The sequence below is a fragment of the Podarcis filfolensis genome (assembly GCF_964270895.1).
Source record: "Podarcis filfolensis genome assembly, chromosome: 17".
NCBI classification, from domain to species: domain Eukaryota; kingdom Metazoa; phylum Chordata; class Lepidosauria; order Squamata; family Lacertidae; genus Podarcis; species Podarcis filfolensis.
In genome coordinates, this window is record NC_139621.1 from 7,847,877 (window position 1) to 7,874,315 (window position 26,439).

Here is a 26,439-nt window from a genome sequence, read left to right on the forward strand (position 1 = left end):
AATCTGTGTGTTATCTATGTAGTGATTAGATGGCTGAGTGAGAGCTGTAACACTCATGCAAGCCAGTAGTCTTAGTTTGCAGTAGCTTTTAGAAATAAAAGAGAAAAATTTTTTTCCTTCCAGTAGCACCTTAAAGACCAACTAAGTTAGTTCTTGGTATGAGCTTTCGTGTGCATGCACACTTCTTCAGATACACTGAAACAGAAGTTGCCAGATCCTTCTATATAGTGAGAAGGTGGGGAGGGGTATTACTCAGAAGGGTGGTGGGAATGGGTGATTGGCAGATAGCTGTGATGAGCCTGTTGACGACTCTTAACGACTGCAATAGGTCTTACAGGAAAAAGCAAGGGGTGAGAAGGTGAAAAATGGCTTTGTCATGTATAATAAGATAAGAATCCAATGTCTTTGTTCAGACCAGGTCTCTCCTCTCCACCACCCTTCTGAGTAATACCCCTCCCCACCTTCTCACTATATAGAAGGATCTGGCAACTTCTGTTTCAGTGTATCTGAAGAAGTGTGCATGCACACGAAAGCTCATACCAAGAACTAACTTAGTTGGTCTTTAAGGTGCTACTGGAAGGAAAAAAAGTTTTTTGTTTTGACTATGGCAGACCAACACGGCTACCTATCTGTAACTAGAAATAAAAGAGGTTATGCTTCACAGCAAGCTTCTGTGTTGTTTATACTCTGCATGAGTATGGTGCTCACAATGCACAGTTGTGAGTCCAGTGAACTTAGACCTGCTTTCTAGGATTGGAAGGTCTCTGGAAGTGCTCCAATCGTCTAGCCCAGTTGGGACAGAACCAGTTACAGTCATCCCTCGGGTTGAATGAGCTTCGGGTTGAGCGCGTTCGAGTTGCGCTCCGTGACAATGGAGCGCGTTACTTCCGGGTTTCACCGTTTGCGCATGTGCACATGCTCAAAATGACGTCATGCACAGAAGTAGCAAAAAGTGACGCCGTCACTAGTTACGTTTGCTTCTAGATGTGAACAGGGCTCTGGAACAGATCCTATTCGTATCTAAAGGTACCACTGTATTGAGCCCAGTCGCTGGCACCGGCTCAAAGGCAGACTGACAGAAGTAACTACCTGCATGAATTAAAGAGGTTGCATGTGGTATTAATGGTTAATTGCTTTTTTATTATTGCATTCCCCGCTCCGGTTTTTAGGCGTTCTTATTTTTATCTGTAAGCCGCCTTGAGTCCTGGCCAAGGGAAAAGGCGGGTTATAAATACATAATAATGTAAGGTAAAAGGTAAAGGACCCCTGGATGGTTAAGTCCAGTCAAAGGTGGCTATGGGGTTGCGGCACTCATCTCGCTTTCTGGCCGAGGGAGCTGGCGTTTGTCTACAGATAGTTTTACAGGTCACATGGCTAGCATGACTAAACTGCTTCTGGCGCAGCGGAACACCATGACGGAAACCAGAGTGCATGGAAACGCCGTTTACCTTCCCGACGCACCGGTACCTATTTATCTACTTGCACTGGTGTGCTTTCCAACTGCTAGGTTGGCAGGAGCTGGGATAGAACAACGGGAGCTCACCCCGTTGTGGGGATTCAAACCGTTGACCTTCAGACTGGCAATCCCAAGAGGCTCAGTGGTTTAGACCACAGTAAAGACAAGTTCCCTGCTCTTTCTAAACTCTTGATTGTACTCGGTGGAGAAACACTTACTTGTTTTGAGCTTGCGAGCTGTCTGAATGAGAGTCAGCGGAGGGCGGGGCTCCTACACACATATACGGTACTCTGTATCCACTATTTTTTTTCTAGAAAAATAGGTGCCGGTACTCACCATAAAGTTGTTCCAGTAAGTGCCACACTTTTTAACAACAACAAAAAGGTTCTGGTACTGAGTACGCCCTGGAAAAAAGCACTGTCTGTATATTTCAGTGTATTAAACCAAACTTTTCCTTCTGCCTAGTGTGACAAGCTCTTTAAAGAACAGTTAAAGGTGTTTATTGTAGGGATGTCCTGGCTGCATGCAAAAGGTTCCATTCTCCTCAGTAGTGTTCACTGGGCCTGTGGACGTTGTTCAGATGTCCATCTTGTAACTGCATAGATGGTTTATTTGTGCCAAAGGTAGGGAGGAAATGTCCTAGTTCTTCAGAAAGAAAGTTACACTAAATAATGCGCTGTAAAACCCAAGAAGATCATTAGGGGGTAGTTTTAATAATACTTAAAAACTATGATAAAGTAACATTAAAAAATCTGCCATATACCCTCTGAAATGCTTTGGGAAGTACGGCCCTAAAGTGTTGCACCTCTTCCCAGTTTTGTATCAACCTTAAGTCCTGAAGAGCAAACAGGGGTGTAGCTCCCTGATAGTGCCTGGTTGCTTGTGTCGTTGAGGCAGCCCTGAACTGCAGGCCAATTTCTAGCCAGTTGCTCATGCAAATTATGAAGTCTTGTAGAGTTGGAAGGTACCCTAAGACATCTAGTCCAACCTCCTGCAATGCAAGAATCTCACATAAAGCATCCATGACAGGTTGCCATCCCAATGTCATTTGTTCAAACTGAACAATATACATTTTGCAACTCCAGAATTTTACAGAGATGCTTAATGTTTAGAAATCATCAGTTGATATGTTCTCAGTGGGTAGAATGTTCATGTGTCTTGGTGACTGAATAATCTCTCTGCTTTGTGATGGTAACACACCTCAGAAGTAAGGGCTTATCTATACTTAACTTTCCTCCGCTCTTGCCAGGTACGGTCCATGCCTTAAAGCTCCAAGCGCTCCCCCCCCCCTTTTCTCTCTGGAGCTTTCCCTGCGAAAACTTGCCCTTTAAAGCAAATGGCAATCAGTGAAAAAACTAAATTGATGTTTGCTCAGGTTGAGCACTAAAAAGTGGGTCTTCGCAGGGAATGCTCTGGGGCAAAAAACCCCCCCCAAAACCAAACCAAATAGAGCTTTTAAATGTGGATCTGTGCTTGGGTAGGGAGTGGCAGCTGTAGCCAAATTCTGTATTTTCAGAGTTGGAGGCAGAGAGAGCTGTGGGTAAGCTGCAGTAGAAGCATTCTTGGAAGCTGTGGCTCCCTTTGGGAACCTGGTGCACAGTCAGCAGGCTTTGTGACCCTGCTACACAGCTGCCTGCTTTCACCAGGCACTACTTGCAAATTGCATAAATTGAATATTACAAAGACACCCAAAGGACTTATCCACACCTCTGCTTGCCTCACCACTTTCCCCCAGGGAAACACGATCTTCAGCACTGAATCAAAACAAACCGCAATTGGTTTTTCCATGGATTGCTGTTTGCTCCAATTCAGTGCCAAAAAGCTGCTTTTCTGGGGTAAAGTAGCAGGGAAAAGGCAAAATCACTTGGATCCATGCCTAAAAAATGGATGAGCAGAAAACTGCTTGGGCCTGTGCTTTCTAGGCATGGAGAACTGGAGGTGTGGATGAGCCCTAAGTATCCAGTACTCTTCTCTCCAAAGGAATCATGCTGTAGTGCAGGCATAGTGAGCCCGTGGTCCTCCAGATGTCGTTAAATGCAACTCCCATCAACCCTGACCATTGACTATGCTGGCAAAGGCTTGCAGGAACTGGAGTCCAACCACATCAATGTTACAGGTTCCCCAGCTCTGCTATAACATGATCCCTGCAACTTCTCACAGTTTGGTGGTGCGAGTGAGTAATAATACTATACAGTTGGAACAGATGCAAAATGTTCACTCCAATCAAGCCATAAAACCACACTGTAATGCAAGCCAGGAGGACTGGTGAACCTTGCACAGTATTCCTGTCTCTCTTGGGTCAGGAAGTTAAGAATAATGAATTAAAATGCAGCTTCTAGTACAAAGGCAACATAGACATGGTTGATTCCTGCCCTAAAATGTTTGTACTCTGCAACTGAAACCATTTTCATAATAAGCAGGCCAAGAAACATAAAGGAAAGTTTAGAAAATTTATTAGTGTGTGTTCTTTTTTCCCTTTGAAATACCAACACAAAACGCAGCAGCAACAGATGTATGGAAGTAGCCTTGCTGGAGTCGGATTCAGGCAACATTTATAAAGAAAGAGTGCAAGATGAATGCAAAAGCTGTGGATAGGACTTTCCACTTTGCTCTGTCCCTAAAAAGTGGATTCTATGTTAGAATCCAGCCCCCACACTTGTTTTCCTGGGAGAAAGTAACAAGAGGTAGCTGGTTTCTCTGTAGAAAATTTTAGTCAGGGATCATTTGATATTTACACCTTTTCAATGCTCAAAGAGTCATGCAGCAGGAAGCCCAGGGCCACAACTGGATAACAGGATATACAGTTGTTTTGCAGACTCAGTGGCAGGAGGGGATCTGAAGGCTAACAGGTCCTTTGCCCCACAGTTAGATTCTCCAAACTTTTACTTACATCTACCCCATGCTTTAGGTCACATACCAAATTAACCCTCTCACTAGGGTTGCTAGTCTACATCTCAAATACTTCCCCTAAAACACCTTTAAATGTGCAGCTGACAAAGGAGATAAGGCAGTGACAGCTTATCCCACTCATTTTTATTCACCCACCTTCTGGGCAGCACATCTGGGGATCTCGCTTGCTATAGCTAGCAGAGGAAGGAGCATAACATGGGAATGGGCAGCAGAAACGGCCTCTGCCTTTTCTCCCAAATTGTTGACAGGAGGGTGGGGACCTCAAGGCTGCAACTGAGGAATCCTACCTGGTTTCCCCAGTGTTGCAAGCAGGAGAAGGGCGAGTTGCCCCAAGCATGAGATACCAGCCAGGCTCAAGGAATACCGGTACTTTTAGTTTCACTTCATCCCTGTAAGCTCCCAAGTCTTGGCTGTTTCTTAACTCCTGCTCTCCCCCTTTTGCTACTAAAATCAAAGTGCCATTAACCTTAAATCATAAGTTTCCCCTGAAAACAATCTTAAACGTCTTTCTAGCATTGCCTCAGTTCTGTACAGTGGGTTCCCCATCTTTCTATCTCTCCTGGATTTTTGTACCGTCAGCCCAGGAACACAACCGGAGATAGGAATACTGGCAGGTATATACATTTATAATTGCTCTTCATTTCTTATAGGTAAGGTCTCCTGTTAAATGCTCTGAAAGAGAGAGCTGGTATTCAGCAACTACTTTTTCCTTCACTGCAATCGGAGAAGCTACAAATGTGGAACTAATGTCTTCCTCAAAGCTCTTTAAAGGGATTATAACCCCCATCTAACTTGGAATGGGTTCACCATGCCCATCAGGCAACACAGAATCATAGAGCTGGAAGAAAGGCAAAGGTCATCTCATCGAACCCACCTTCAATGAAGTAATCACAACAAAAGAATCCCTGAAAAATAGCCACCCATATCTCCAATGAAATAAAGTCTGCCACCTTCCTAGGTTGTTCATTCCACTGTTGAAAGCCTCTTACCAGGGCTTTCTTTTAGCTGGAACTCAATTCCAGCACCTCTCAGGTGGGTGTCATTCTAAGAGAACAAGGGAGGTGTTCATGGTGAGTTCTGGCACCTCTTTTTCTAGAAAAATAGCACTGTCTCCTCCCATCAGAAAGTTTGTCCTCACGTTTAGTTGGAATCGCCTTTCTTGTAACTTGAATCCATTAGTACGGGTCCTGCCTTCTGGGGCAGCAGCAGAAAACAAGCTTGCTGCCTCTTCCATGTGACAGCCCTTTAGCTATTTGAAGATGGCTATCATATCCCCTCTCCAGGCAAAACATACCCAGCTCCCTCTAGCGTTTTCATAAGGCTTGGTTTCCAGACCCTCGGTCATCTGGGTCACCTTCCTCTGCACGTTCCTCAATATCCTCCTTAAATCGGAGACAGAATATTTCCCTTAGCCACAGGGAAATTCAAGTTCCTCACACCAATTACTGCTAGTGCAGTGAGCCACCGGAGAGTCGTGCAAGCTGCACAGTGTACTGACTACCGCACAAATTCTCTCTGCTTTCTTTGGCATCTCTTTCTGGTGAGGCTTCCACACTGACACAACTGCTATCTGGACAAGCCCTTAAGGCTGAGATTCCAAACCTGTGCAACACAAGAGGGGCCCAAGCCAATGTCATGCACTGCACTCTGTTGCCCCTTGAAACATGGAGGTCCTGTGCAGCATTGACCCCCTTCCCTCCCAAGACACCACACATCCACACCATATAGCACATGGCTCCCCCCCAAAAAAATCCTGGGAATGGTAGTTTGCCCCTTGCAGAACTACAGTTCCCAGCGCCCGCAACAAATTACAGTTTCCAAGATTCTTGTGTATTCTTGTGCATTAAACATGAATAAAATGCAGCGCTCTTTCTACATTTGAACACATGGCTTATAATCATCAATCTTGTTTAGAAACCTATTTGGACACACAGACTGCTTATATTGAATTTATATGTTTAAATTAGAAGTGATGAAATATTTTTTATTGTTAACATCAGCCAGAAATTCTAAATTTTTATTTTTCTCTTTTTGTTATACAGTACCTTGGTACTCGGAGCGGTTTGGCTCCTGAACAAACCGGCTCCTGAACACCGCAAACCTGGAAGTAAGTGTTCCGGTTTGCGAATGTCTTTCAGAAGCCAAACGTCCAACGTGGCTTCTGCTTGAGTGCAGGAAGCTCCTGCAGCCAACCGGAAGCCGCACCTTGGTTTTCGAACCGTTTTGGGAGTCAAACAGGCTCCTGGAACAGATTACGTTTGAGAACCAAGGTACCACTGTATTTGCATTTTTAAAAAAGTATTAAATACTTACGGCCATGTATATCAACCCAAGAGACTGATTTCCTGACATGAATTCCCAGACAAAGCCAGGGCCAGATTTAGGACAGCGCAACTGGTTCCCCTGGCCAGGGTCAGGGGCCAAGGGGGCACCTTCTTGCTTCCTTCCCAAAGTCTAGTAAGTGTTTGCTTTGGGAAGGAGGTGTGAGGGCTCCAACAGGTTAGTGCTTTCCCAGCTTTGGAAAGGCAGCACAAGCCTCGGGGAGGAGAGCAAATTTTGGCCTCACACAGGGCGCCATATTACCAAGGTCCACCCCTGACACAGCTCAACACTACATCTGACACATTTGAAGGAATCACAGAGGCTTCACTGTAGTCCAGAAATCACAATCCTACCCTTGAGCCTAAGGGGAGGAGGGAACAAGATGACCTGCAGTTACAAGGAAGATACCTTCCCAAAGGTTGTGTGGGTGTTATGGGGCAGAGCCTCTCTGCTGCCATCAACATTGCTACTGCTTGTCTGAGGTCCCACAGCTTCAACTTACTGTAGATGCCACTGTTGACTTCCTATTGTCTTGGAAGCTGATGAAAAGTACAGGTGCACCTTTTTGAGCAAAAAAGGATCCCATTAAAACAACAACCACCCTATCCACATCTTGTCCCAAGTACAGTCGTACCTTGGAAGTCGAATCTGTTCCAGAAGTCCATTCGACTTCCAAAACGTTCAGAAACCAAAGCGCTGCTTCTGATTGGCTGCAGATAGCTCCTGCAACCAATCAGAAGCCCTGCCGGAGGTTTGGCTTCCAAAAGAACGTTCGAAAACTGGAACACTCACTTATGGGTTTCAGTCGTTCGGGAGCCAAGGCGTTTGAGATCAAAGGTAAAGGTAAAGGTACCCCTGCCCGTACAGGCCAGTCTTGACAGACTCTAGGGTTGTGCGCTCATCTCACTCTATAGGCCGGGAGCCAGCGCTGTCCACAGACACTTCCGGATCACGTGGCCAGCGTGATAAGCTGCATCTGGCGAGCCAGCGCAGCACACGGAACGCCGTTTACCTTCCCGCTATAAAGCGGTACCTATTTATCTACTTGCACCCGGGGGTGCTTTCAAACTGCTAGGTTGGCAGGCGCTGGGACCGAACGACGGGAGCGCACCCCGCCGCGGGGATTCGAACCGCCGACCATGCAATCGGCAAGTCCTAGGCGCTGAGGCTTTTACCCACAGCGCCACCCGTGTCCCTTGATCCAAGGTACGCCTGTATTAAAACTCTGAGGGAACTTGAGTTATTGTTGCCTTCTTGTGGTTACAAAAGTGTCGTCTCTAACATTTGGCGTCCTTCCCTGGTCCTGCCCTTTGGTTGCAAAGCATGGGAGCAAGGCTTGCGGGAAATCTCAGTAGCCAGAGAGGTTCCTGAATATAGCTGCTGTTACTGGTGGTGGGAGGAATTTAGTGCCCTTAATATCTTCTTGCCCGTGATTAGCAGAAGCAGAAATGACTATGAAAAACAAAGATGAAAGCTTCTCTTGCCGCAGATTTTTTTTTTTGCTGTTAATTGTTTTTAGTGCGACTCTGGTTCAACTGTACAGATCCCTTTAGCAGAGGCTTGGGACCCTAATGTCCCAGAACTGTACACATTAGAAGATAGTGCTCCGGGTAATCTTTTGAAAACAGGTTTTTATTTTTATTACTATTACTATGATTACTGGGTGGTGGGTGGGGAGGAAGGTATTTCTGGGCAATCTTTCTACCTGCCATCCTGCCTCTTCTACATCTTTCAAAGCAATATCCCACGGGGGCCGGGGTGGGGGGAGAGGAAAAATAAGTTCCTACCTCCTTTGTATTACAACTTGCCAACACGTAGAGGTAAGCAAGACAGAAGAGGGCCATGGAAACCAGGGAGCATGGATTCAAGGGTTATTGTTAGGGAGGGGGTGTCACTTCTTAAGCCGCAGTGCTGATGTGACCCTCACAAACATCTCCCAGCAAGCAGAAATGTGTTCACACAAGAAATCCAGAGACCTCAGGTAAAGTGTGTTGACGACAACAGCAAATAGCCCTTGAAATGTCTTTCTCCATTGTCCACCACCTCAGAGGGGAAAGGGAAGGCTTGGGGATGGGAAGACATTTCAGTTCATCTCCCGATGTCTAGGTCGAGAAGAGAGTGCAGACCAGTCTTATAAGTTAAAAATAAGTCAACGTGCAAAATATACAGACACTTTCCACATAGGTAAAGATAACGCAGTGCTGGGCTGAAATGCAACTCATTGGTGCTCCAGTGCCCCCACAGGATGTGGAAGAGAGAGGAATGGAAGAGGGATCAACCTGGTTCAGTTTTGCAGCTGGATATCTGGGGTGGAGTAAGAACATGTCCTCGGGTATCCTCAAACCCCAGATGCCAGGGTGTCAACAAAAGGGCTTGGAAAACACCTGGTTGCAAATGCTGAATTTTCTAACACCTCCAGTGTACGGCAGATTGTTCCTGAATGCATCATCTCCAGTGCTGAGACACCGTGGGTGAAGTGGGGTGAAGAGTACCTTCCCCAGTTTGCTTACACCATAGCTGCTCATTCCAGATCCGGCCACACGTCACCGGCAATGAACGTTGGTGGGGTTGGTTTCCTGCTGGATGGCTGTCAGAAATACGCAGAACAGGAAACATGCTGGGGGGGTGGGCAGGGAAGAAGACGACACACATGCAGCGAGAGCGGCAGGCTCCTGGCGAGTAGCCTTGACTCAGAAGCAAGCCCGTTTGAGGTGGCTGTCCCCAGAGACTCTAGCACTTGGGAGCCCAAGAAATCTACCTCAAAAGGGCCACGGCACTTCTCATCCTCCGGCATCTGGTGGTGGGACGGGGGACACCTTTGTAAGCAAGTGGGACAGGCCTCCTTGGTCCTCCTTGCTGAGGAAGAATTCTCTGCTCTTCTGGGGATGAGGAGAACAAGGGCCCGCTCACTGCAGCACTCTCCGGCCTTCCTCCGCCCAGCTGCCCACTCCCTGCCCCACAGGGCACTAGAGCAGAGGAGGTACGTCCCCACCTACTGCTGCCTTCAGGAGCGGTCCTTCTTGAGAGGCAGGTCCTGGCCCCTTTGGGGAAGCAGGCTTCATCCGCTTCATCTGGACGTGACCCCCAGAGCCTGCTTCATGTTCTCATACACAACGTAGCTGATGCTGACGGCGGGAATGACCTTCATGAAGTTGGGGGCAATGCCGCGGTAGAGTCCCAGCACCCCTTCTCGAGAGAGGATGTGCCTGAAGAGGCCCAGCATGCTCAGCTGTGGGGCACCTTCAATGGTTGCTGCAGAGAGAGAGGGGAAAGGAGCAGAGAGGTCAGGGTCATATGTTTGAAAGCTCCTCCAACAAAGTTCCAGGAGAGGGTCGCTTCTGTTTCTGTAAGCGGCCCCAGCTTTTAATTAATGCTATAGGTGTTTCAGCATAGGAATGGAATTCAGCGAGACCCGACAGAGGAGTCTCTGCATCAACAGTGATTGGACGGAACTCACCCCTGCTTGGGCCCACCTGATCTCTGTGTGGGAATGTTCAGGGAGGGAGGAGAGGATACAGTGGTACCTCAGGTTACAGACACTTCAGGTTACAGATGCTTCAGGTTACAGACTCCGCTAACCCAGAAATAGTACCTCAGGTTAAGAACTTTGCCTCAGGATGAGAACAGAAATCACATGCTGGTGGTGCGGTGGCAACGGGAGGCCCCATTAGCTGAAGTGGTAAGGTAAAGGTAAAGGTACCCCTGCCCATACGGGCCAGTCGTGTCCGACTCTAGGGTTGTGCGCCCATCTCACTTAAGAGGCTGGGGGCCAGCGCTGTCCGGAGACACTTCCGGGTCACGTGGCCAGCGTGACGAAGCTGCTCTGGCGAGCCGGCACGAGCGCAGCACACGGAAACGCCATTTACCTTCCCGCTATAAAGCGGTACCTATTTATCTACTAGCACTTAGGGGTGCTTTCAAACTGCTAGGTGGGCAGGACCGAAAGACAGGAGCTCACCCCGCCGCGGGGATTCGAACCGCCGACCATGCGATCGGCAAGCCCTAGGGACGCGGGTGGCGCTGTGGGTAAAACCTCAGCGCCACCCGCATCCCAGCTGAAGTGGTACCTCAGGTTAAGAACAGTTTCAGGTTAAGAACGAACCTCCAGAACGAATTAAGTTCTTAACCCGAGGTACCACCATAGATGTCAACGTTTCCCTTTTCTTGCGAGGAATCCTATTCGGAATAAGGGAATTTCCCTTAAAAAATGGGAAACGTTGACAGCCATGGGTACCACTGTATATTGTTTAATAATATCCTTCCTAACTTAGCAAGTCCCTTTACTTATCAGAGTGCATTCCCCTTTTAAATGTGCACAGCAGTTAGGTGGTTGCAAGCTCGTATAAGCTTCTCAATATAGGATTCCTGGTAATCCCCTTTTCTCCCCCTTAAAAAGAACAGACACGACACAATCTTGTGTAAAAAGTATAAAAGAAGTTTACTCACACATTCAGTTCACAGATGGATCCCTGAAGGCAGATTTAGGTTACAAAGTATATACACGTGGAATCTATCCCATATGGAGATAGTCCCTTTGTCTTCTGCTGAAAGCCAACAGAACATCTCAAGCTAAAAAGCTGTTGCTTCTCTGACAAATGGAGTTAGAGAGGGGGGGGCTGTGTGCCTAGTGCTTTTGTTAACTGCACAGGTAAGGTCATGCCCACCTCCAGTCACATGCAGAGGAAGTCTGTCCCAACCCAGGAGGAAACAGGAAGTTTTCTACTGGCTGGAGCAAACATCCACTTTCATGTCCACTCTAGGAATGTTGTATTTGACTGCTCTCTATGTATCTTGGTGAGGTCTATCCAACAATCCAAAGCAGAGCTGTCAACTTCAGTGCTGGCTCCAGGTTTCAGAGGGCTCTTGGCAAGATGTCCTCATTGGGTGTCCTCCCCTGGATCGAGCCCCCCACTCCTCCTCACTGACAGTCTCTCACTGCCCTCTTCCTTTGGGCCCAATCTACACAACTGCCCTGAGGGCGAGTGCAAGGCATGTGAACGATGGTACTGTGTCGCAGGCCTGGAGAACCTCTGCCCCCTGGGCCGAATCGGGCTGTGTTCTCTAAGCCACCTGCCCCACACCAGATATCATAGGACATTAGGTGTGGGACAGGAAAAGGTGTAGCTGCGAAGGAGCAACATGTGCCTTCCAGGGATCAGCTGTGCTAGGGAGTGTCCAGCAAGGAACTCCCTGGTAGAGCTGATCACTGCTGAAGGCAGGGCTTGCTGTCAGGAACAATTAGCTGACCAGTGCAGACAGCAAGCCCAGCTTGGGAGCTCACAAGTGAAGGGGTTCTGTGCAAGTGAACGTTTCTCATCTGCAAACCAGCTTGAATTCATAGGAAACTTCATCTGAGGCAATGGCGACGTCAGGTGATTGACATGTGAGCAACCTGGCTACATGTCAAAGTGGACCCACAGGACAGACACACACAAACACACACTGCTGGCCAGATACAATTCCCTGCCTCTACCCTGTCTCCTCGCTTTTGTCAATGCTTGCATGCTCAGCTACTGAAGATGGAGCAACAGCATAGAAGCTTGGGGTGGGGGGCATTGACAATAGTGGTCCCCGTACAGAGGTGTGGGCCTTGACAGGTGTGCAATGATGCCCATCTCTGGTGCTGGCCTCAACCACATCCCTACCTGCTTGTGCACTGTCTCACCAGAGTGTTACATGTTCTGGCGATCTCCCGCTTGGACTACTGCAATGCGCTCTGCTTGGGTCTACCTTTGAAGGAGACTCAGAAACTACAATTAATCCAAAATGACTGCTAGACTGGTGACTGGGAGCAGCCTCTGGGACCATATAACAACAGTCCTGAAAGGCCTACACTGGCTCCCAGTAAGTTTTCGATCACAATTCAAACTGTTGATGTTGACTTTAAAAGTCCTAAACGGCCTTGGCTCTGTATACCTGAAAGAGTGTCTCCACTGCCATCATTCAGCCCGGACACTGAGGTCCAGCTCCGAGGGCCTTCTGGCGGTTCCCTTGTTCCGAGAAGTTACAGGGAACCAGGCAGAGGGCCTTCTCATCTCTGCAGAATGCTGTCTCATGAGATGTCAATGAGATAAATAACTATACAACTTTTAGAAGACATCTGCAGGCAGCCCTGTACTGGGAAGTCTTTAATGTTTGATGTTTTACTGTGGTTTTATAATTTATAATTGGAAACTGCCCAAAGAGCCTAGCGCTGCCTGATGAGATCACAGAGCAGAGTCAGGTGAAGCCTGATGGTGTGTGTGTGTGTGTAGGTCTAAACTGTAAACTCATGGTCAGCCCTGAAACCCGACAAGTATGAGGAGATATTGTTATGTTAGCAGCCCATTGTTTCTTATCCCTCCCCTCCCCCCGAGTTTCTTCCCCACGCTCCTTATGTCCCCTCATTGTTAATGGGGCTTTGCAGTTAGTCCAGCCTCCTGCTCATTACACCTCAGTCACAGTCACCTTCAGTGCTCTCCTTGGAGGCCAGGCCATCCGGACAATGCCGCAATCTCACCTTGGGCTTGCATCCGGGTCCGCACCAGAGCTAGCGGGTAGCTGGCGATCTGGCCGCAGGTGCTGGAGACAGTGCCACAGCCCAAGAGCACCAGAACGCCCGGGTCAGCTGTGTCCTTGCTGTACTTCTGCAGCCAGGTGTTCTTCAGTGTCTGCCGCAAAAGGAAGGGGAGAGGGGGAGTCGGTAACTTGGGAATCCGGCACAGGTTCATCCCAGCACCTAACACAGATCGGGAGGCAGCGGCTTTCATGCCAAGCCTTGGAATCTGGCAAGATTGCCGTTTAGCCACTCAGCATGGGAGAGAAAGGGTTCCTGCAAGGATGGTGGCAGCGGCTTTCAAAAGGGCCTTAAGGATCCTTCCTTACAGAGGACTAGCAGCCAGTAGGAGGCGAGGTTGAGCTTCCCTTGCTGTTCGTGCCAACCCCATGCCCAGTCACTCACCTCGTAAACTGCCAGGTCAATGCCAGCGTAGGGAATGATGCCCAGCATGTTTGGCAGGTAGCCCTTGTAAAAGGCACGGATCCCTTCCTTCCGCAGGACCTGCCTGGCACAGTCCGCCACCCCGGAGTACTGACCCGTCTTGCGGAGGGTCAGCCGTGTTTTTAGAACCTGGAGAAGGAGGGGGAATCAGATGAACTAAGGCATGAATATCCCTCCTTTATTCATCACCCCCTTGTATTAAGCAACAGCATCCAGTCTGAAATCACGACAGCCATGTTTCTCTAGATGGCACAGGGAAAGAGACGGGTACATCTGAAACGAAACTTTGTGAAATAAAATCCCACCATACTGAAAAGAAATGATCAAGACCTTTCTGTCCCTTAAATACAAAAGTTCCTTCTGGCGAAATGTCTTCATGGTAAAGGTTAAGGGACCCCTGACCATTAGGTCCAGTCATGGCCAACTCTGGGCTTGCGGCACTCATCTTGCTTTATTGGCTGAGGAAGCCAGCGTACAGCTTCCGGGTCGTGTGGCCAGCATCACTAAGCCGCTTATAGCGAACCAGAGCAGCGCATGGAAACGCCGTTTACCTTCCCGCTGGAGCGGTACCTATTTATCTACTTGCACTTTGACGTGCTTTCGAACTGCTAGGTTGGCAGGAGCAGGGACCGAGCAATGGGAGCTCACCCCGTCGTGGGGATTTGAACCGCCGACCTTCTGATTGGCAAGTCCTAGGCTCTGTGGTTTAACCCACAGTGCCACCCACGTCCCAACTTCTTCATAGTATCTGTCCACAAATTAGTAGGGAGAACTGGGGAATTGCACTGAAGAGGGGATACTTCTCCTAGGCCTGTATTAGTTAGCAGTACAGCGGAACATCGGTTCTCGAACAACGCCACTGACGAAAGTTTCAGAACCCGAAAACCCGGAAGTAAATGCTTCCGTTTTCGAACGCACCTCGGAAGTCGAGTGGCTTCCTCTGTGTGTTTTTCAATTTTCTCAATTGAATTTGCTGACAGCCCTTTGTGCCCCAGTTTTCGAACGTTTCAGAAGTTGAACCGTCTTCCAGAATCGATTACATTCAAAAATCGAGGTTCCACTGTAGTGCTAGGTTCTCACATTCATTTGGGTGGATTTCATGGATGAAGTCAGCAACAGAATGAGAATTGGCCCCTTAAGTTCTACTACCAAAGAAAACTTACCTCCATGGGGTAGATTATGGTCTGTGCTGTGGCGCCAGCCAGGGAGCCAGCAATAAATCTCTCCTGCACCCTCAGTGTTTCCTGCTGCCCACGAATTGCCCGCTTGATCTGCAATGATAAGCAATGGATTGCGAGCCACAGATAGATTTGGTGAACTCCCCCCTTAGGCACTTTGGGCTGAGTGAGGGCGATGCAGCTGAGTAAAAGAAGCGTGATCCTTTTAGGGCGAGTTCTTGCAATAAAGACATGCCCAAGGTGGAGTTCCATGCACTTGGGTATTGGAAATACTGTGCTGCATGAAGTCATTGTTCTGTCCAGTAATGAAGGACTTTAAAAAAAGGAATTAAAATGCTGTGCGCACGTGCACAGGGACAACATGCAAAGCTGCAGCCCCGTCCCCAGGCTGTACCTGTTCATAGGCCATGAACTTGATGGCAGACTCAGGTGCGATCTTGAGCACATTGATCCCGTTGCCTCGCCACAGGGAGCGGATGCCTCCTTCGCGTACCATGCCTCGCAATCCGCCCAAAACGTTCATACTGTTGTTCTTGGAGGCGTGAACCTACAAGCAAGATGGAACCACAGCATCAGGGTCTGGGCAAGGAAAAGAGAACCGCCCCTTATTCCTGACAGCATAAGCAACAATGGCCATTTTTCAGGGGTTGGGGTATCAATGAAAAGCCCGTGCGTGTTGCGGGATCTGCATCCCAGTATCCTTGGCAGCATTCCAAAAAGGCCCCTCAAATTTCACAATGGAGTCCACTGGGAAGGCACAGGAGGCAAGATTGCTAAATGTGCAAGATTTAAAGGCTCCGAGAAGGTGTTGCTGCTATTTTCTGGGAGAAAGGAGGAGGGATGCAGACAGAAGTCAAGGTTGGCGTTTATCCTATGGAAAAATTAGGAACACTAGGAGAAGACTCTGATACAGCCATGTTCTTCTTCATTGTTGTTGATGCAACTCTTTGATTGCACACAGTGTCCTCTATGGTGTGCAGTGGTTAGAGTGTCAGACTAGGACCTGGGAGAGCTTGGAAAAAAGCTTGGGATATGAGTGCAATACCTAAATAAATGAAATCTGTTTCCCTGAATGTTAAGGTTTGCCGAGGGGAGCAGATAAGGTTTAACACTAGTCAGAAATTAAGCCACCTTCTGTGAAGAAATAAGCTCTGTAGGTCTCGCATGCATCTCTCCACTTCCCCCAACATCCAGTCTCTCCTCCCATTTGCTATCTTCAAATGCTGCGGGGGAAGAGCTTGGTCTTTTTCAACAATTCCCAAGGCCAGTCTTTCAAAACGTACTTCAAACAGGGGTCACGGTATTTCAAAATGTGTTTTGGGTCACGCCACAGAGAGGTGTGGTCTTTGCTTGGAGTTTAATGCCAAGGGCAGAAACTAAGAGGCACAGGAAGTTTTGAACTCACACACTGACTTTTCAGCAAATGGCCAGCTCTGCTGTAGTCGAGCCTGCAGATAACAGCATCGCTTGCACTCATCAGAGTGCTGTCTTTGGACTTGGTGGAATTCCAAGAGCAGTAAACCCAATGAGAAGGCTGATTCTACACAGCCGTTTCCCCTGCCATATTTCAGGAATCAGGGAGGCACTGTATTTTTCGCTCTATTAGACGCACCGGACCGTAGGACGCACCTCCCACAAAAGCCAGGGATAGCCGTGCGAAGGCTCCACAGGGCAGCGGGATGAAGGCTCCCTGCTGCCCTGCGGAGGCTTCGTGCCGCTAAGGCAGAAGCTAGAACAGCTAGAGGGAGCACTGTGCAGGGCTCCCTCTAGCTGTTCTGGCTTCTGGGGTAGCCCGTGAAGCCTCCGCAGGGCAGCGGGGAGCCTTCATCCCGCTGCCCTGCGGAGGCTTCGCGGGCTACCCCAGATCTGCCCGCTGCTCCCAGGGCTGGAGGGGGAAGCCCTGGTCCCCCCCCAGCCCTAAAGAGCAGCTCAGGGAGCAGCCTATCCACTGCTCCCATAGCTTGTTGGGGCTGGCGGGGGGAGCCCGGGTTTCCCCCGCCAGCCCCAAAGAGCGGCTCAGGAGCGCGCATCTGCGTGAAGCCTGCCCGCTGCTCCCAGGGCTGGAGGAGGAAACCCAGGTTTCCCCCGCCAGCCCCAAAGAGCAGCTTAGGAGCGTGCCGCACTCCGGCAATTTAGCTCCAGGGACCACACATTCGCTCCATAAGACGTGCAGACATTTCCCCTTAGTTTTTAAGAGGGGAAAAGTGCGTCTTATGGAGCGAAAAATACGGTAAATGAAAGACCCCTGAACCTGTAGGCTCCTGCTTGTATGGGGCAGCCCTTTTTCTCCTTTTACAGTCTTCATGCATAACATACTATGTAAAAAAAAACCTGGTCATAACATCCTGAGCATGGCATTCTGGGACAAAACAGAGGCCCATTTGAGTTTGTCATTGCCCCACACCACATGAACTGATGCCACCATTCCAGGTCCCAATGCAGAATGAAATACTGTTTCCCCTCCCTCCGTAATTCTTAGCAGCTCCTTGCCTGCATGAAGACTTTCAGTCGGTCCAATGGGGCAGTTCCAGTCCTGGAGACAGCACCAGCCATGGCTCCAGCAATGAGCTGCTTCCACCACATCCCTGTCTTCTTCTCCTTCTCTGAAAACTCATCTGGGACGGTGAGGCACTCGCCAATGTCAAGGACCTGCAGAGGAATGCAGTCAGAACAGGAAAAAGCTAAAGAAAAGACAAGCAGCTCTGTCCACATTTGACTGAGAAGCATCTGTTATTAAGAAGACAACCTCCAGGGTGGAATCTAGACACATATAAAAAAAAGTTGTGAAAATGTGTTGGTTTTTTAAAAAAAATGCTTTGAAAAACATATTGAATTTGCCAAGGTCACCATCACCATCTAGTGTCTCATTTGTGTAATGCACTTTGCAACACACTTAAAACGTTTTATTTGCAGCTGTATAGCTGAGTCCCAGGTCTGGATTTACGAATATTCTAAATGCTCCAAAACATCAATTTCCACCACATTTTTGATTCAAAATTTCAAACTGGAATTTTGTTTAATGGGTGTTTTCTATTGAGCATTGAAATCCGAGTATTTCTCAAGTATTCGTTGGACTTTCTTGCTTATTTTGACTCAGGCAAATGTAATATATGTCATCTCATAACCTCTCAACTTTCAAATACTACATGATGTCAGCTAGCAAATGCTATCGCATATCAGTCGTGCAGTAAGAGCGAAACCTGCTCCAAGCTTCCAGCATTCTAGCCAGTGAACACAAAGACACTGGGAATGACTGAGATGCTCCCGAGACTTTGTTTTCTTAAAATCATTTAATTAAATCAAACCACTTTGAAGCTGCGGTCCTACAAATCAATGGAGTAAGCGCAGGAGGGCTTGTTCTGAGCAAACATGGATAGGATTGAATTGCAAACATATTCAAACTTATATTTAGGCTTTTGCTCGTTTGGATTGACTTATAATGCTCCCCTATTCCATGCAGCTGCGGTGGAACGTTTCACTGCCTCCCTTCCAAGAATTCTGCCAATGGACCTGCCACAGCCCATGCCATAGCAGGGAGTGTAAATCATGGTAGATCACAGAAGCCTTTGCTACACCAACCAGCTAATGACCTGCAGCAGATCCTGTTCAAGGGCAGCAGGAGTTTAATACTGAAAACATTCCTGCGCTCAAGGACTCACATGATTTAATAAGACTAAGCAGAAGATCCAACACATGCAAAAAAAGATCAGTTTTCAGAGAGCTTATTGTAGCGGCAAAAGGCACGGCCGATATTAATGTCGTCAGAGCACCAATGTCCTTGGATCTGCTCACTTTGGTAAATATTCTCTGGGCTGTTTTGGCTAGAGAGAACCCACATCTTCACTATGCTTGCATTAATACACACCGGCAGTTAAAGCTTCCTTTACATACATTCTCCCTCTTCTCAGGATGATAGGTTTAAATAGATATAATATTCATTCATATTTATATATATATGAATACGAAGTGATTATTATAGGAGAGATGTGGGGTAAACGAATCTGTGCAATATCAGCAGATGCAACACAACACACACATACACAACGTTCTCAAAAGGAAAGAGCAGTGCCGGATTTACGTATAAGCTAAACAAGCTACAGTATAGCTTAGGGCCCCACTCTCTTGGGCCCCCCCAAAAAAAATTTAAAGGAAAAGAAACACCTGGATGTACATTTCCAAAATATAAGATAAAAAAGAAATAAAATAAAGCCCACATACAGCAACTGTATTTTGTGTTGTGTAGGCTCCTATTTGTTATGTGCAAGTGACTTTAGATACCTATTGGGTCCATAAATTACCATATAGCATATATTCAACACAAAAATACAGCGACAATTTGTTGTTGGCAAAGGACAGGTGGACATATAAAGGGTCCCATTACCTTCAGTAGCTTGGGGCCTCATCAAACCTAAATCTGGCCCTGGGAAAGAGTGACACTTCTATAGTGAGATGGCAAATTTGTGCAATTTTCTTATTATTATTAAAGAAATAATATTTCGCTGAGAGTGAAATAAGGCAAGCAATGCTGTGGCTGGGTTATAGGACACAAGGAAATATTTTAGCTAGCGTTGTCTAGAGCGTTTGTCTAGGAACCAGGGAGAGCTAGGCTCAAATCTTCACACAACCACAAAGCTCACTGCATGACTGTAGGGTAGCTGGGACATCTCACCCTAACCTAACTCACCGAGTTGTGGGGATAAAGCAGATGTGGGGGAAAGAGGCATACATGCTGCTGTGAGCTCTCTGGGAGTGGGGTGTGGGGTAGGATAGGACACAGATTTAACACACAAATCCGTCCAAACTAATTGCAGGAAAGTTTTACACAGAGAAACCTGATAGCACTGTGCTTGTTGGGGACAGAAGAACGGAATAGGTTCTGATGGGCAACAGCTCCCCCTGTGGTCTTTTCAGTGACAGTGGGGAAGACCTGTTGAACTGAACGGGTCGAGACATACCATCAAGTGTTACTCTTTCCTACAAAAGCAGTGCACCACAAGCCTCATTCTGCACTGAGCAACAGGTTCTGTGCAGCAGGGGTAGCCCAGGTGGCCGTCTGTTGTAAACAAAAATTGCCCTTTTCCCTTATGGGGTATCCAAGAGCCCATATAGAGTCCTTACATAGGTTCCCTATTGGTAGGAGAGAATAACAGAGGCCAACCAGAGAATATTGAGAAGCAAAGCAGCTAGTAAGCTTGATCTTTATTGATCTGTTGCAACAGGGTGCTCCCCTCACCCGCAGGAGAAAGGAGGGACCTAGAAAAATGGCGTGCAAGGCCTTATAAAGACTTTTGAAATTGCCACCCTGTAGATCAAGACCACCCCCAGAAACATCATACATACATCACAGAAAGGGTGTAACCTAAGACCACCCCTCAGATACATCACACCTACATCACAAAAAGGCGGTCTAAAACAGAACATTTGAATGTTGTTTTTCTCCTGTCTTTGTTTATCTCCTGTCTGGCAGGTTACTTGATTGGATTTCCTTGGTAGCCTGGCTAGTCTTTTGTAATGATAAATACTTAGTTCCTGGGCCATGTCACTGGTTCACACCCTATTCAAACACAGACATACCCTTAAGACAGGATTTGTGAAGGAAAAGACAATGGGGAGGCTTTTCCATTTTCCTTTGACCTTGCAGAGAAAACATTTGGTCAGTTTGGGACAGTTTGGGAATCAAAATGGTTCCAGGTCGGTCTTCCTGTGCTGATCTATGTATGTGCTTGTTTGGTACACTTATGAACATTTAATATATGTCTAAGACCATAAAATTCCTATCACACCGTCTCCCATCATCCTTGACCGCTGACCGTCTTAACTGGGGCTGGCAGGAGTGGGAGGCCAACATTACCCAGAGGTCACTATGCTACCTATCACCACCACAAGCGTCTGCCCACAGCTGCCACAGGAAGCAAGGAAACATGGCAACATCTGGTTTGGTCCTGAGCGATGCAATGGAAATTGAGCATACTGGCTTAGAGAGGTAAAAGGGGGTGGGGAAGAAACAGGGAGCCTGGATCCAATAGAGTAGACCTGTTGAAATCAATGGATCCAATTTAGTCACATTCATTAATGCCAATGGGTCTACTCTGAGTAAAACATAGTGGAATGCCAGCCAGGGATTCTGGAGAGATGCCTTGGGACCTCAAGGCAGTCTGTGGGTTAGGAGGGGGAGAAAAGGAAGCTCCAGCCATGGAGACTTAGCCCTACCATCTCATGCTCCCCCAGGATGGACTCGAAGCCTTTGGGGCGCCTGTAGTCACTTTCCCACAGCTCAGCCAGGGACAGCAGCCTTGAATTCCCATGGATCCCCGAGGTGCTCTGGGCGTCTGGGCCCTTCCTGACGGGAGACAGGTCTTCCATGCCGGGCATGTGCAGGAAAGTGCTGGGCACCACAAGGAGGGCACACGATAAACCCTCCTGCAATCTCCTAATGGGATTGGAGGGATAATCAGGGGGAGGGGCATGAGTGAGAGAGCCAATCCCATCGGCACCTACGGATTACAGACACGCAGAGCAGGGAAGGGGGCTGGCCCTCAATGTCAAGAGGGGAGTCAGAAAGAAATGGAACTCAGGGGAAGGGCTGGCCCAGGGGTGTCACTTGAATAAAAGAAATTTGAGGGGGGGGGAGCCCCAGGTAAGCTCCGCCTTGCATAATCAGTCACAATATATGGCTCTCTCACACCATTTGAATGGCAATGCTCTCCTACTTTGGGAGGGCCAGCCCCCTCAAATATTTTAGGGGGGATCTGAAGGGACCTTGTCCCCTAGGAGTTGGTTCCTGTGGGCTGACCCGAGACGTTTTGGGGCCCAAGGCAGAAAGGCCCAACAGCACACACAGAGACCCCACCCAGGTGCAGAATCATCTGGAAATATTCCAACATGCACCATATTGAAGTGAATGGAAGCTGCACAGGGCTGCTGAGTTCTTGCACAGTTCCCGCTCATCTAAAGGGATCATGGGCAAGAGATCTTCTTCCCAGATGGTGGCAGGACGGCCTGGGCTCTTGGCCTCTGACCCATTCCACCCACAGGCTCCCCAGTCCTCTCTCAGTGGAGGACTCAACACCTGGAGCTCATCGGCTGCCATCTCTTATCTCTCTCTCGAAGTGCGGCAGGTGAGAAAGGGATGCTGGTGGAATAGATCTGAGTTCAACTGGGCATGTTGGAGAGCGAAGAGTTTAAGGTGAGGATTGTGCCTAGGGGGCCTTGAAAGTGACCAAGCCCCTTCTCCCCTGGCCTTCCAGCTGACACTATGGGCAAAGTCTGGCAAACGGGGAGGGGAGAGACACACATTGCGTTTAAATATAAACTTTAATCTTCCCTGTTCCGATCGGCTGATGAGATTAGCGTGGCTGGAACAGGACAGTGAAGAAAGAGGGTCTTGGCCAGCACCCAGTCCAGAGATCTGAACTATTCCCCTTCCTATCTCCTCCCGCCTCCTGTAGAGTTCAGGAAGGGTGGAAAGGGAGATGGGGGGACATCTCCTTGCTGTTCCCTGGAAATCCTTGGCTCCTGGCTATGCTTCACGCTCCCTGCTTCCTTGAGGGGCAGGCGATTCTAGGAGCAGCCTTTTCCCAATGGCAACTTTCCAGTGGGGATGGTTTCCTACAGGTTTGCTGCATTTTAATGAGGTGTTTTTATTCACTGGTGTTGAGCATGGAAAAGCAGGCAGTACAAGCCTGGTATTTGCTTCCGGCGAGGATGTCCCTCTCCCTAAAGTAACAGATTGATACTCTGGGAGTACTCCAGTACTTCAGGATTCTGATAGGTCAGCAGTCTCATGTAGCTTCTACAGCTAGGAGTCCTTATGCCTAGCTAGCTTAGAATGCTTTGCCAGCTATGGCCAGTCCTAGATCAGGATAGTCCGGCCTCCCTTGACCATGCTCTGATGACCTCCCCTATGGACTACGGTAATGTGCTGTGTGTAGGACTACCTCAAAGATGGTTTGGAGGCTGCAGGTGGTGCAGAATGCCTGATGGGACCCTGCGCAACAGATCCTGAAAGTGCTGCACTGGCTGCCAGTGAACTACCAGTCCAAATTCACATCAAGCCCTAAATGGCTTGAGACCCAGGTACCTAAAACAGTGCTTTCCATTTATGGAATGCTTTCCCTAGGGAGGTGCATCTATCTCCCTCATTACTTGTTTTTTTTTTTTTTTTGAGAAATATTTATTAAGATTTTACAAAAACAAATATACAAAAACACATAATAAAAGAAACAAAAAAATAAGAATAAACACACAGAAAAAATAAGAAAAATTAAAAACAATTCTTTTTCATAACTTAAAACTCATTTGCTTGTTTCTTTGACTTCCTCACACCTCCCCTTCTTGTATTCCCATTTAAATAATCAAATCAGCAAATCCTTACCCTCTTTCATTTATCTTATCTCTATAACTTAACATTCTATAACTCAGTATTTTCATCCATTATCAATTCATTTTTGCATATTCTTATTAACTTTATTGCTAATACCACTTATTTCCAATCCAACATCATTTTAATTATGTTTTTACCTATTTATACCCTTTTTCCATATTCTTAAAGCATTACAGCTGGAAACCACTTAATTTCTATCCAACATCATTCTAACATTCATTAATTTTACAGTATTTCTGTAGATAGTCTTTAAATTTCTTCCAATCCTCTTCCACCGACTCTTCTCCCTGGTCTCGGATTCTGCCAGTCATTTCTGCTATCTCCCTCATTACTGGCTTTCAGGAGATATTTTAAAACATTCCTGCTGACTCCAGGCACTCGATGACTGAAAGGCACTGTTCTGGGCAATCCTGAGCATACCACTACCACTACCACTACTACTACTACTACTACTACTACTACTAATTTATTATTTATACCCTGCCCATCCAGCCACTCTTTTTTTAGGATTTTGCTCCAGGAAATAAACTGCCACTGGGGCCAGATTAAACCAACTGCCTGTAATACAACAACAACAACTTGGGGACAAGTTATCAGAGATTGTAAGATCTATTCCTTTATTTGCCTTCCCAGCTGAGAAAATCCATTTTAAAAACCACACTAAAGCCTCTACCTGGAACATATGAATATTCTCTCCTAGAGGGCTACATATGAAAAATATTTTGTGAGGCCCATCACTCAGTCCAATGAAATCCAAACTGAATACCAACTATTCTCCTTCTCATATATATATATACGGGACTTGCCAATCAGAAGGTCAGCAGTTCGAATCCCCGTGACGGGGTGAGCTCCCATTGCTCGGTCCCTGCTCCTGCCAACCTAGCAGTTCGAAAGCCCACCAGCGCAAGTAGATAAATAGGTACTGCTCCGGTGGGAAGGTAAACGGCGTTTCCGTGCGCTGCTCTGGTTTGCCAGAAGCGGCTTAATCATGCTGGCCACATGATCCGGAAGCTGTACGCTGGCTCCCTCGGCCAATAAAGCGAGATGAGCGCCGCAACCCCAGAGTCGGTCACGACTGGACCTAATGGTCAGGGGTCCCTTTACCTATTATATATAAAACATCACTGCCTGGATGTGGCAAAGGGGCTTGAATAACTCTAAGAAGCTATGAGCTATGCCGTGCAAGGCCACCCAAGACGAACAGGTCATAGCCAAGAGTTTAGACTAAATGTGATCCACCTGGAGAAGGAGCTAGCAAACCACTCTAGTATTTTGCCAAGAAAACTCCATGGACATAAAAAAGGAGAAGCTTTGAGAAGAAAGTGAGAGTTTGCAAGGCATGCTCTGGTTCATGGGGTCATGGAGAGTTGAAAACAAATAAGACGACTAAACAAACAAACAAACAAACAAACAAAAACAACAACATATCGATCGATCGATCAATCAATCTATATCTATCATCTATCTATCTCCATTCATATAACCCTATTTTTTCCATGTTGGGAATCAATGAATCGGAGTGGAGAACAACAACCTCAGGTCTGGAGAGGACTAGTAAACTGGTTTACCGTTGAGTGCTTCCAGTAGTATACGATCTCCTCCATGTTCTCCAACGGATTGAGGAGGAAGTGGTCTCGCCACTCATGCCAGTCAATGGTCATGGTGCCATCCTTGTCTATGCTGCAACACACACAAAATAGAGTAGAGTGAGTCTGATGGAAGGGGAAGCCAGTGTGGGCTAGGGCACACTGGGACTGTGGGGGTCAGGGAGGTGGGAGTTCAAAGCAAGGGTAGTGACAGCCTCACCTGTGCAAAATTTTCTCCGCTTGCTGCAGGGAGATGTAAACGCCCAGGCTGTGGAAGGTTTGCTGGATCTCGGACACGTCAATGTGGCCTGCAGCACAAGCACAGAAGAAAAGAAGGTCCGTCTGTCTGGAGGAACCAGGGTGCATCTTAAGCTACTGATGGGTTAGGAGAAGCTGGGGAGCCAAGAGGCATAGCTGTCAACTTACAGATTTGAAAATAAGGGGCCGGCAGCCTCGAAAATAAGGGATCAGCAGCCAAAATAAGGGATTTTGGCTTAGCTTATACAGAAATCTGGCACTGATGGAGCCATGCTGCTTTTGCTGCCACTGACTGTGTTTTGCAGGGGGTTGGACTAGATGATCCTAAGGGTCTACAACTCTGACCAAAGAAGAGTGGCAGACAAAACTGATGAACGACGTCGAGATGGCAAAGCTTTCAGGCAGAATTAGAAACCAGGAAGAGGACCTCTTTAATAAAGAATGGGGAAAGTTTAAAATTTATTTGAAAAGCTATTGTAAAGAGTTACATACATTGGTAGGATTGACAAAAATCTTGTAGCAAAAATTTGAACTATGGATGGACAAATGATTTATAAAAATAGAGTTATGAAAGGGATGCAGAGGGGGAAATCATTACATTAAGATGCTGCACTGGTTGGAGGGTATGCTAAGCAGCACGTTGGGGCTGCCGTCGTCCTGGCGCGAGGAGTTCCATCGGCCCTTCCCTGCCCGAGAGAGAGGGAGGGAGGGAGGGAGAGAGACTCTTGCCCACGCCGCCCGCGAGCCTGGCATGAGGTGGTTGCGGCGCTGTGGCGGCCGCTGAAGCGCCACCCTTCTGTGTCCCTCCCCATCCTCTCCTCTTCTTCCTCCTCCTCTTCCTCCTCCCTCAGGCCGCCTCCTCAGCCGCCACCTCCGCCTCTGGCTTCCCCTGGCAGTGTGGCGGAAGTCTCGCAAGAGAGGGGCTGCCTGCCCGCCCGCCGCCACCCGTCTCCTCACGACGCGCCCCTGAGGGGGAAAAGGGAGAGATGGAGACGCGGCAGCTCGTGCGTGCGCTCTCTCTCGAGGTGGAGGACCCCGAGCCGCTGCTTCCCTCCCGAGCCGGGCGAGCATGAAACCCGGGAAATTTAAGGGACATCATCGGTCCGGGACAGCAGCGGGAAACGGCGCTGGGATAAGAGAGTTTCCGCCAAATAAGGGACGGTTGACAGCTATGCCAAGAGGGTTCTACAGGGTCCCCCAATGGGAGGAAGTGAGATGTGCCCACAGCTTCCTGGGCTGCAGACCTGCGGAAGCGCAGAAGGACTCAGTTGGTTTTGAGGGATTTCTTGAAGGGGTGGAAGTTGGGTGGGTGAAGGGGTAGCAATTTTGTTGCTGGCCCAGGGGTGCATGCGGTCAGGGTGGGGAGG

The 26,439-nt window shown here is 48.0% G+C and overlaps 1 protein-coding gene across 1 annotated transcript in view; it reads right to left on the reverse strand.

The window, feature by feature from the left end:
• Nucleotides 1-3,892: 3,892 nt before the first annotated feature.
• The window catches only part of LOC310752702 (mitochondrial adenyl nucleotide antiporter SLC25A23-like), a 47,493-nt gene continuing 24,946 nt past the window's right edge, over nt 3,893-26,439 (reverse strand). Inside the window, exons 3-11 of the mRNA XM_083593617.1 lie at nt 25,035-25,122; nt 24,797-24,908; nt 17,336-17,494; nt 15,240-15,392; nt 14,831-14,938; nt 13,629-13,796; nt 13,188-13,338; nt 7,899-9,940; nt 3,893-7,543 (exon numbers count right to left, since the gene is read on the reverse strand). Of these exons, the coding sequence (XP_083449743.1) occupies nt 9,756-9,940; nt 13,188-13,338; nt 13,629-13,796; nt 14,831-14,938; nt 15,240-15,392; nt 17,336-17,494; nt 24,797-24,908; nt 25,035-25,122 (1,124 nt within the window). The 3' untranslated portion in view covers nt 3,893-7,543; nt 7,899-9,755. The remainder of the gene's footprint in view (nt 7,544-7,898; nt 9,941-13,187; nt 13,339-13,628; nt 13,797-14,830; nt 14,939-15,239; nt 15,393-17,335; nt 17,495-24,796; nt 24,909-25,034; nt 25,123-26,439) is intronic.